Source organism: Oncorhynchus mykiss, chromosome 21 (assembly GCF_013265735.2).
Source record: "Oncorhynchus mykiss isolate Arlee chromosome 21, USDA_OmykA_1.1, whole genome shotgun sequence".
Taxonomy (NCBI): Eukaryota; Metazoa; Chordata; class Actinopteri; order Salmoniformes; family Salmonidae; genus Oncorhynchus; species Oncorhynchus mykiss.
The window spans coordinates 49,490,976-49,502,275 of NC_048585.1; the positions used below are offsets into that span (position 1 = coordinate 49,490,976).

Consider the following 11,300-nt stretch of genomic DNA (forward strand, 5'->3'; position numbering starts at 1 on the left):
CACAACTGAAGTAATTATCACAACAGAACTACTAGTAGGTGTAACACCCTGATCTGTTTCACCTGTCCTTGTGATTGTCTCCTCCCCCTCCAGGTGTCACTTATTTTCCCTGCTGTATTTATCCCTGTGTTTGATGTCTCTCTGTGCCAGTTTGTCTTGTATGTTCAAGTCAACCAGTGTGGTTTTCACCGTGCTCCTGATTTTCTATTCTCGTCTACTAGTCCTACCGGTTTGCCTGTTTTTTGGACTCTATTCCCGCCTGCCTGACCATTCTGCCTGCCCTGACTTCGAGCCTACCGTTCTGTACCTCTGGAACGCTGAACTGGTTTTGACTTTTTGCCTGTCCACGACCATTCTCTTGTCTACCCCTTTAGGATTGTTAATAAACATCTTGTACTCTTAATCATCTGCCTCCTGTGTCTGCATCTGGGTCTCGCCTTGTGCCCTTATAGTAGGTCTAGCTAACGTTAGCAAACTTTAAAGAAATGCATAAAATTACTTATAAATTGACTTCAAATCATTTACTCTAGCAAGTTTCACACTGGCGCGCTGCAATAAGTAAACTGAAAGTTGAATCCAACACTTCCGTTGTTTGGCTGTGCATATAGCAAAGTCCGAACATTTGGTGGATTCTTAATGAGAACTGAGACCGTACAATGTTGGCAACACTGTCTTGACTATGTCCTATCAAAGCATCCTAACCTTCTGCATTATGGGGAGGATCACTGTCAGTTCAAAATAATCAGCTTATCAAACAATATTAGCTCTGCTTAATTTCCCTAGCATCACCATGCTTAGTGACAGATGCCCACAACATATTGCTGATGACCCTACCCATATTCTAAACAGAACAGTCTTAAATACAAACCTTATTCTTAAAATGTACCTCATTAGAGGAGAAACGTCCTCTCACCTCGACGCTTACAGTGCCCACTGTACTGAGGAAGAGACAGCAATAAAAGTACTTCCCGAAAGCCGACCTAGAATGATATCTGGTACATGTAGTGCTTTAGCCATATGCAAATTGGAGGGGGTGGACTGAGTCCCAGGAACAATAGACATCCCAATGATGAGGTCATGATGGGGAAACAATTGCGCCAGCACTTTTCTATGGGATACCAGTAATTTGCCATAATCTTTCTGTACAGCCTAAAGAAAATCAACCTTATTCCTCAAAGTAAGTACCCCTTGGAGTTCTAGAGGAGAAATCTCTTTAAGCCTTTAGTTCACAGTACCTGCTCTACTAACGAGGAAGAGACAATATAAGATCTTCCTGTATATCTTTAGCTGGGCGGACATCCGTTACACAAGTGGGGTTATTCAGTGCAGGCATACATACTGGGTGATGGAACCCACATCCTCCATCACTCATTTACCTCCTGCTGTCAGGAAGGTATGAATTTGAATTGATTTGACTGAAATCAAGTCCTATACTTTCAGAGTACACCCTGTTTAGACCTAATGCTTAAGAAAGGACACTTTCCTTCATTTGAAACTTCTCAAACGAAACAAAACTAAAACTCCCATTCAAAGTACTTCAAGATTTAAAGTTGTATCAGACTTGAATCTGAGGAACAGTCAGTATTTTATGTGAAACTGCTGTGATAGAAGTCATGTTGTGCTGTAAAGAGCTGAGACCTGAGAAACCATCAGAGGCAAATGAGGTCAAAACCTAGTTTTCACTGCAGCACTGTGAGTAAGTGCTGAAAGCAGAAGTAGTTGTCAACACAGAATTACTGCAGCAGGGACTTCAGTGCAGTGCCGAGCCACGTCCGTCCCATTGTCTCAGACTGGAGCCAAAGGAAAGTCTTCCTTTTCATAGAACCCAGCAGCAGGCCTGGTGGAAAGCAGAGATTAGATGTGCACCACCTCAGCAGCCAGGAGATGACACTAAAGAACAGGGCTGCGATCTCACTTTCTATGATGGCTTGAATATGTCTAAATAGAATCTTAAGGATGACGCAAGCAACAAACAGTAATATCTCTCAATATAGTTCTTGTGGTGTTGGGCCCCTCCACTGCAGTCGGGGCCATTGAAGCAGTCTGCCAAGATGTTAATGATGCGGTCCAGGATCCTTAGAACTTATTTGTAAAATATTGTACAATTTGGAATTCGTAACATATCCTCCTAATTGCACAAACAAAATTGTAGGACTTACCATACGAAATGGATGGTGTAGTACACAATTGTTGAATTGAACACTACTTTCAAAACAAATGGCTGAAATTGAATATTTAGAAAAAAAACAATTTATAAAGTGCTGGAACAAGGGGGATTAGAATGGAAGGGTGTGTATTCTTAAAACAGACTAGACCTCTTGGTTCCAAAGACAAACAGAAGACAAATGTTGTCTGTGCTTCCTTCTGAAAAGCTATAGCAAGTACAAAGGTGTGGCATTTAGGTTTACAGACACCATGCAGGAGTGACAACCCAGTGTCACCTAACCTGTGTCAGAATTCCTGACGACTCTCTGAGGTCTGTTTTCTTATGGTTGATCTGGTACTGGATATGTGGCTGATTGTGGCTTTAAACCAGGAAGGAGGTCTGTTTATGTGGGGCTGCTGGTGTTTCTGCTGCTGAGATTTGTTATATATGTCAGCTGTTGAAGGTGGGTGGGGTTGTACGGGAGGGTTGAAAAAAAGTACAGTTCTATTTAGCTATTTTATACCTTTTATTATATTGAGACTTGCTGGATTCTTTTGGTGTTCAATTCATAGAAAACGGATGATTCTCAGTTCTATCCACAAAAGGGCGTCAGAGCTCCTTGATTGAATCACTGAATAGAGAACAATACAGTTGTTTCAATGCACACTTGGTGGGCTTCATGTCCATACCAAGCAATACACAGATATAAAAAAATAAAAAACGATAGTATGTAAACATTTTGATTCAGACATCTCTAGAAAATCTCATCCAGATAATTCATATTATTCAAAATCCCATAAACCTCTAAATAAAAACAACCATGAATGTTTGAGTTGTTAGAGTAGAAGTGTCACTGAGGCATATTTTGTTGTCTACCAGCTGTGTTAAAATGGAAAAAAAAAAAAAAAAGTGGACAACACTGGACAAAACCTACTAGATTCCTTTAAAAAAAATGACTGCATGAACAATACATTTGACAAGTCATTGCTATCATATCAATGCTTTGTGTAAAAAGTAAACTGAAACAAGTAAACAAAAAGCCTTAGATTTCACAAGGTTATATTTTACATTCAAATCCCCCATGATAGATATGCTACAACCATGTAATCTTGGTTTGTAAAAATCATATGTATATTAGGTCTATCAGTGAAAATGTAGAATACAAAATGTCCTTAACACAGATCACTGGCTCTACTTACAAAGAGTCTTGAGTATGACATTAGTTCATATTTCATCAGTTTAAAATGACATACAGTTTACATTTCAGAATCATGAGCTTAAATCTCTCGGACACATTTTTTTCAGACCAGGCCTTGAATTCCAGTCCTGTTTCTTGGCCAACATGTAGACGCATCCAAAGAGATCAGGGAACATTTTCATCAGGTCAACAGATTCTAAATCCTCAGCACTGCAGAAGGAGAAACAAACTCAGCCACCTTCAATTTATTTGACCTTTATTTAACTAGGCAAGTCAGTTATGATGAACAAATTCTTATTTTCAATGATGGCCTAGGAACAGTGGGTTAACTGCCTTGTTCAAGGGCAGAACGAAAGATTTGGTAAGAGAGTGAAAACTGCTAGTACTGGGAAAAACATTAGTCTTACGTACTAGTGCTCATGGAGGTTGCGTATGAAGCGTAGTAACCCCAACATGTTCTCAGGGTAGGGCTTTCTGCCATCCATCTTCTCGATCAAATCAGGCGGCAGCTGTGAACACAAAACAACAAGATGAGGAAAGGGAAATATTGACTCCAAAGCTTCCCACAAAGTCAAGTTTGGTTGGATGTCCTTTGAGTGGTGGACCATTCTTGATACACATAGGAAACTGTTGAGTGTGATAAACCCAGCAGCGTTGCAGTTCTTGACACAAACCGGTGCGCCTGGCACCTACTAAAATGTTTAAAGGCACTAATGTACTACCGCTCTAAAGTTTGCAGTCACTTAGAAATGTCCTTGCTTTTGAAAGAAAAGCACATTTTTTGTCCATTAAAATAACATCAAATTGATCAGAAATACAGTGTAGATATTGTTAATGTTGTAAATGACTATTGTAGCTGGAAACGGCAGATTTTTTATGGAATATCTACATAGGCGTACAGAGGCCCATTATCAGCAACCATCACTCCTGTTTTCCAATGGCACGTTGTGTTAGCTAATCCAAGTGTATCATTTTAAAAGGCTAATTGATCATTAGAAAACCCTTTGGCAATTATGTTAGCACAGCTGAAAACTGTTGTCCTGATTAAAGAAGCAATAAAACTGTCCTTCTTTAGACTAGTTGAGTATCTGGAGCATCAGCATTTGTGGATTTGATTACAGGCTCAAAATGACCAGAAACAAAGACCTTTCTTCTGAAACTCATCAGTCTATTCTTGTTCTGAGAAATGAAGGCTATTCCACGAGAGAAATTGCCAAGAAACTGAAGATCCCATACAACGATGTGTACTACTCCCCTCACAGAACAGCGCAAACTGACTAACCAGAATAGAAAGAGGATTGGGAGGCCCCGGTGCGCAACTGAGCAAGAGGACAAGTAAGTACATCAGTGTTTAGTTTGAGAAACAGATGCCTCAAAAGTCCTCAACTGGCAGCTTCATTAAATAGTACCCGAAAAACACCAGTCTCAACGTCAATGGTGAAGAGGCGACTCCGGGATGCTGGCCTTCTTGGCAGAGTTCCTCTGTCCAGTGTCTGTGTTATTTTGTCCATCTTAATCTTTTATTTTTATTGGCCAGTCTGAGATATGGCTTTTTCTTTGCAACTCTGCCTAGAAGGCCAGCATCCCGGGTCTCCTCTTCCCTGTTCAAATCAAATCAAATCAAATGTATTTATATAGCCCTTCGTACATCAGCTGATATCTCAAAGTGCTGTACAGAAACCCAGCCTAAAACCCCAAACAGCAAGCAATGCAGGTGTAGAAGCACGGTGGCTAGGAAAACCTCCCTAGAAAGGACAAAACCTAGGAAGAAACCTAGAGAGGAAACAGGCTATGTGGGGTGGCCAGTCCTCTTCTGGCTGTGCCAGGTGGAGATTATAACAGAACATGGCCAAGATGTTCAAACGTTCATAAATGACCAGCATGGTCCAATAATAATAAGGCAGAACAGTTGAAACTGGAGCAGCAGCACGGCCAGGTGGACTGGGGACAGCAAGGACTGGTGTTTTGCAGATACTTTCAAAAACAAGGACACTTCAGAGTGACCCCAAACTTTTGAAAGGTAGTGTATATTTTGTCACACATACACAATCCATGTCTCAATTATCTCAAGGCATAAAAATCCTTCTTTAACCTGTCTCCTCCCCTTCATCTACACTGATTGAAGTGGATTTAACAAGATACATCAGTAAGGGATCATAGACTGACCAGGTGAAAGCTATGTCATGGTAAGAGCAGGTGTTCATAATGTTTTGTACACTCAGTGTACAGGTAAGTACACTGAACAGAAATATAAACACAACATGTAAAGCTTTGGTCCCATGTTTCATGAGCTGAAATAAAAGATCCCAGAAATGTTCGATACGCACAAAAACCTTATTTCTCTCAAATTTTGGGCGCAAATGTATTTATATGCCTGTTAGTGAGCATTTCTCCTTTGCCAAGATAATCCATCCACCTGACATGTGTGGCATATCAAGAAACTGATTAAAACAGCACGGTCATTACACAGGTGCGCCTTGTGCTGGGGAAAATAAGAGGTCCCTAAAATCTGCAGTTTTGTCACACAACACAATGCCACAGATGTCTCAAGATTTGAGGGAGAGTGCAATTGATATTCTGACTGCAGGAATGTCCACCAGAGCTGTTACCGGAGAATTGAATGTTAATTTCTCTACCATAAGCCGCCTCCAACACAATTTAAGAAAATGACACATGGCCCACCTTGGATTTCCACTGGCAGAAGGTTCTCTCCATGGCACTTTGTTTCAGAGCTTCTAGAAGTTCTGGGTCAGCATCACTATACTTCCCGACCTCCTTCTCATTCCCAATTCTTCTCAAGTACTCAACTTTCCTGAAAGACAACAGTGTGCAGTACAAAATGTCTAGTCAATACATACATATTGCATATTTTATATACTTGGGCATTGGCCCTTCTTGTGCTCAAGCATCCTAGCATCATCTTAACAAGTTATCCATTTTTATCTGTGTGATAAGTTATCATGGATGGTCAGTATTTGCAGACATACAGTAGTTCCATCTAGAAATTTAAGAGTGGTTACATTTCTCCAGCTGCATCCCTCAGCAGTTTACAAAAAAACAGCCGGATGAACTCTTTATTTTTGTTTTAATCCCAGATTGCCCATTTTTAACCAAACCTTTTGATTGACTAGTATTAGCAGTTCTTCTTACCTCTTCTCATCCCAGAAGTAGGGGTGATCCAAGGTCTCCTCCACAGTAGGTCTCTTTTTTGGGTCTTCGTTGATCATCCACTCAATGAGGTCATTTGTAACCTCATCTACAACGTGATCCAGATTGTAGTTCCCATCCAGAATGTTGCTCTCACATCGAGGACCTCTGCCAAAGGGGTGGTGTCCACCAGAGAGGATGTAATATATCAACATTCCAACCACCTGGAAATGACAGTAAGCATTTGAACAATTACAAAAACATTATGGAAACCATGATAACGTTACCCATTTTCATTACACAAACCTGAATATCAGTGCTCCGCTTATATCTGATATCGCCGTCCTCATCGAACGTTTCCCTGGCCATCCAGCATTTTGTTCCAGCACTTCTTGTTTTTACAGTCGTTTGTCCCGTGGTCAATTGTCGACTTATACCAAAATCAGCTAATCTTGCCCTGCCGGTAACATCTGATGAGAAAACCATGCTAACAGTTTAATAATGACATGTGTGGCTTAAAAATATCAGAATTATCATTATTGTTAAATTATAGAATGACATTGTTGTGTCATATTATATTTTAATCCAATGATCAGTGCTGTTTAAAACGGACATTGAATGTATAGTCAAAATAAAGTACATATGACAACATATTCTCCTCAATGCTTTTCACATTACTCCCTGACTGATGCTCATTGGTGTGTGTCTTCTGCGGTCTCTGCAAACAGGAGGTTAAGTCAAGACATAATAAAATGTGGTCTTACCTATCAAAACATTCTGGGGTTTGATATCCCTGTGGAGTATGTTGGTGTCTTTACTGTGAAGCACTCCCAGACTAGAGAGAACATCATGTACAATTTCCTTCAGAACACGAGGGTTGTCCTTTGGTAAGTGGTCTTTGATGTATTCATCCAAGGTGTATTCGCACAGCTGAAGAACAAGGTAGCCAAAGATTGTATCCTCGGCAAAGTCAACATATCTTACAATGTAGGGATTATCAAGTTTAGGAAGACGTAGGAATTCCTCCTCATTCTTGAGAACTTGATAGTTTAATCTGGTCATTCTCTTAACTGCTACTTCAGTGCCATCATCCCTGAGGCCCAAGAAGACCTCAGTTCCATCACTCCCCTTTGCTATGTAGAATTCTGCATCATCTACAATAGTGAGGTTTCCTACTTTATAAACTTTACTTTCATCCATGTTGGCAAGCTTCTCTAACTGTGTCTCCCACCGCTTGCTGACTTTGTGCCATTTGCGCTGTAATGGTGACGTGTCAGTGGTGGGGTGGAACGGCTTGACACTAGAACACTCATCAAGGCCAGATTCCTCAACAGGAGTAGATGAAGTATTGAAGGCTAAACAGGTTTTATTTTCTTGTGTGTCTGTCTCTTCTTTTGGTATGTCTTGTTTTTCTGCCGTTCCCCTCTTCTTCTTCTTCTTCTTGTTGGTTTCTGATAAATAACTATCTTTTGAATCTTCACTTGCTGACTTGGAGACAGAATGTTGTCCGTTTAAGGACTTGTTTAAATCTCTCAGCTTTACTTTCAGGTTTTCATCCCGTCCCCAGATAAGTAGTCCTTCAGGTACCGGAGTCAGTCCCAGAGAGCTGATGTAACCAGGAACACAACTAAATGTGTAAAGATCTGCTAGCAACGCATAGGCATACATCTTCAATTCAGAGGGATAACCCTCCCTCTGTGTGCATGGGACAATGTGCTTGCATATTTTCTCAAGGTCAGAGTTGCTCCAACGATCCTTGTCTTTTGTCTTCTGTGTGATGCCATAGAGCGTAACAATGATCAATGGCACGAGATAATCTTCTGTTTTACAGGAAAGCAGTTTCACTAACTCAGGAATTAGGGTAAGTGACACCTCATTAGGTATTTCCTTCATGGAGCAAACAACTTTATCCAAGGATTTCAATGCACCTGCCCTAAAAAGCTGAGGAATTGTAGACAGACGTTTGCTTACATCTTTAACATAGTAATCTAGTTTATTGGAGTCGTTCAACCATGTAATGGCTGTCTGGGGGTATTTTTCTGCATATGGACCTTCAATGTTAAAGCACATGTCAACCATAGTAAGGTGGGTTTGGGGGTTCACCTGTAGAAGGTTCTGGGCAAAGCTGCTGAACACTTCTGTTGGGGATGTTTGTTTTACTGCTTTCACAAAATTAAAAAAAATCTTGATTTTGGAAAATAACTCACTCTCTTCAGCAAAGTTTTCAATTATTGTGGCCAATTTCAGATCAATTGCAGGATGGATGCCATGATTTAGCCACATTACAGCTCCAGATTCGAGCAACTTCTTCACAACATCCTCTCTGTCATGTGCTAATTGAATTGGAGAGAACTTTGGTTTTACAGGTAGGCCTGTTTCTACTAGACCATTTGGATCTGCCTTTGCTTCCAGTAATGTTGTCACTATATTCACTGGAACTTTATGCAGTCCAGCATAATGCAGTGGTGCTAAAAGTATTTTTGATGGTTTGTTGGGGTCAGCACCTTTTCCCAGAAGAAATGTACAAATCTCCTGATTTGCAAATGCAACAGCAGCAATTAAAGGGGTTACTTCATCTTGTAACTCAACACAAGGGTACAATGCATTGATGTCCTTGCCTCTAATCAATTTCTTCAGCCTCTCCAGATTATTATTAATAATGCACTTGATAATAGGATCTGTTGGCTCTGAGATAACCAGTTTGGTCAGGAGTTCTTGAAAATCAATCTTGTGTTCCATAATTCCTGACGATGTCATCTACACAGGGGCGTCTGAGGAAGAAAAGCAAGGAGGTGAGTATAGTTCAACTTTTTAATGAAATAAAACAAATAATTATGGGACTTATAGTAGGCCTAACTTTATATCTAATCTACACTTATACTGAACAAAAATATAAACACAACTATTTTAAATGGGCCTTGGGATCTTGTCACAGTATCTCTGTGCATTCAAATTCGCATCAATAAAATGCAATTGTGTTTGTTGTCCGTAGCTTATGCCTGCCGATACCATAACCCCACCGCCACCATGGGGCACTCTGTTCAAAGTTGACATCAGTAAACCACTCGGCCACAAGACGCCATACACGTGGTCTGCGGTTGTGAGACCTTATGGTAGAGAAATTAACATTAAATTCTCTGGCAACAGCTCTGGTGGACATTCCTGCAGTCACCATATCAATTGCACGCACCCTCAAAACTTGAGACATCTGTGGCATTGTGTTGTTTGACAAAACTGCACAGTTTAGAGTTACCTTTTATTGTCCCCAGCACAAAATGCACGTGTAATGATCATGCTGTTTAATCAGCTCCTTGATATGCCACACCTGTCAGGTGGATGGATTGTCTTGGCAAAGGAAAAATATTCACTGACAGGGATGTAAAACATTGAGAGAAATAAGCTTTTTGTGTGTATGGAACATTTCTGGGGTATTTTATTTCAGCTCATGAAACCAACACCTTATGTTGCTTTACTACAACCCAAAGGGGCTATATGGCAACCTAAAAGGTTCTTTATAAATTGAGTGGTTTGAGCCCTGGATGTTGATTGGCTGACAGCCGTGGTATATCAGACCGTATACCACAGGTATAACAAAACATATATTTTTACTGCTCTAATTACATTGGTAACCAGTTGATAATAGCAATAAGATAAGCCTCTGGGCAATAGCAATAAGCCTCTGGGGTTTGTGGTACATGGCCAATATACCACAGCTAAGGGCTGTGTACAGGCACTCCGCAAGTTGAGTTGCTCTTAAGAACAGCACGGGTCTTATTGCTTAATTATAAACTGGGTGGTTCGAGCACTGACAGCTGTGGTATATCAGACCGTATACCACAGGTATGACAAAATATTTATTTTTACTGCTCTAATTACTTTGGTAACCAGTTTATAATAGCAATAAGGCACCCCAGAGGTTTGTGGTATATGTCCAATATACCACAGCTAAGGGCTGTATCCAGGCACTAGGGTCGTGAAAGAACAGGCTTGCAAAGAACAGCCTTTAGCTGTGGTATATTGGCCATATACCAGTTTATAAATATCGACCCTGGACTCGACTCTGCCACACGAGCATGCTTTTGCGGCACAGTCGATAGCGCGTTGGATTTCGGGCTCGAAGGTTCGAGGCCTGCACTCTGCCTGTTTCATTACAGTACTATTGCGAGACTTTTGGAAAAGCTCATTTTAATAGTTTCAAATGCGGAGGATTTGTAGTCTCCACTATAACATAACTCGGAAAGAGAAACATTCACTGGACTGTGCCAATAGCCTTAAATCTATTTCAAATGTACATACCTCTAAGAGGAGAAAAGCTGAAGTTACAGTGCCCGCTCTACTGACGCGGAAGAAACATCGGCCGCGTTCGAGAGCATCAAACCGACTGCAGGCGACTGTCTACTGACTGATCTACATCATCTTGCATCATAAGTAACGACTCATTATTATTTACTAAAAAGTCACTCAGTCACAATTTACCCATTATACATTGCGCTTTTGACTCTTGAACACATACATGGCTAGAAGGCTCATTTGACAAAAGCTGTAACCCTTCTAGCCATTAACCTCGAACACGGCCATTAACTGTTCTTCCTGAAATCAGAGAGGAAGAACCGATAGAACAATGAGACAGATATTGTACCGGATGTAAAAATGTGAAGCATCCGCTTGGCGTTTCCAATCACTACCAAATATTGTAGTAAGAAGAAGCCAGTTTTCTGTAACCAAAACTATAATCTGTTATGAAGGTGGACAACGTTTTGTAGAATTTAACCTTTGCTAAGGTTGTAAAAACATCGCTTTGTTTAGAAG

General features: G+C 40.6%; 1 protein-coding gene across 2 annotated transcripts; it reads right to left on the reverse strand.

Annotated features, from left to right (window-relative positions):
* Positions 1 to 2,653: 2,653 nt before the first annotated feature.
* LOC110500619 lies at positions 2,654 to 11,089 on the reverse strand. Of its 2 annotated transcripts, XM_021578088.2 has the most exons (7): positions 10,788 to 11,089; positions 7,256 to 9,262; positions 6,798 to 6,961; positions 6,495 to 6,715; positions 6,027 to 6,156; positions 3,756 to 3,853; positions 2,654 to 3,554 (listed from the first exon to the last, which is right to left on the reverse strand). In XM_021578088.2, exons 2-7 carry the CDS (start codon positions 9,246 to 9,248, stop codon positions 3,416 to 3,418), a joined length of 2,745 nt encoding a protein of 914 aa, XP_021433763.2. In that variant the 5' UTR covers positions 9,249 to 9,262; positions 10,788 to 11,089; the 3' UTR covers positions 2,654 to 3,415. The 2 variants fall into 2 exon arrangements, with proteins under 2 accessions (XP_021433763.2, XP_036813978.1); XM_036958083.1 differs by lacking the exons at positions 6,027 to 6,156; positions 6,495 to 6,715; positions 6,798 to 6,961; positions 7,256 to 9,262; positions 10,788 to 11,089 and adding an exon at positions 4,234 to 4,277.
* Positions 11,090 to 11,300: the final 211 nt, after the last annotated feature.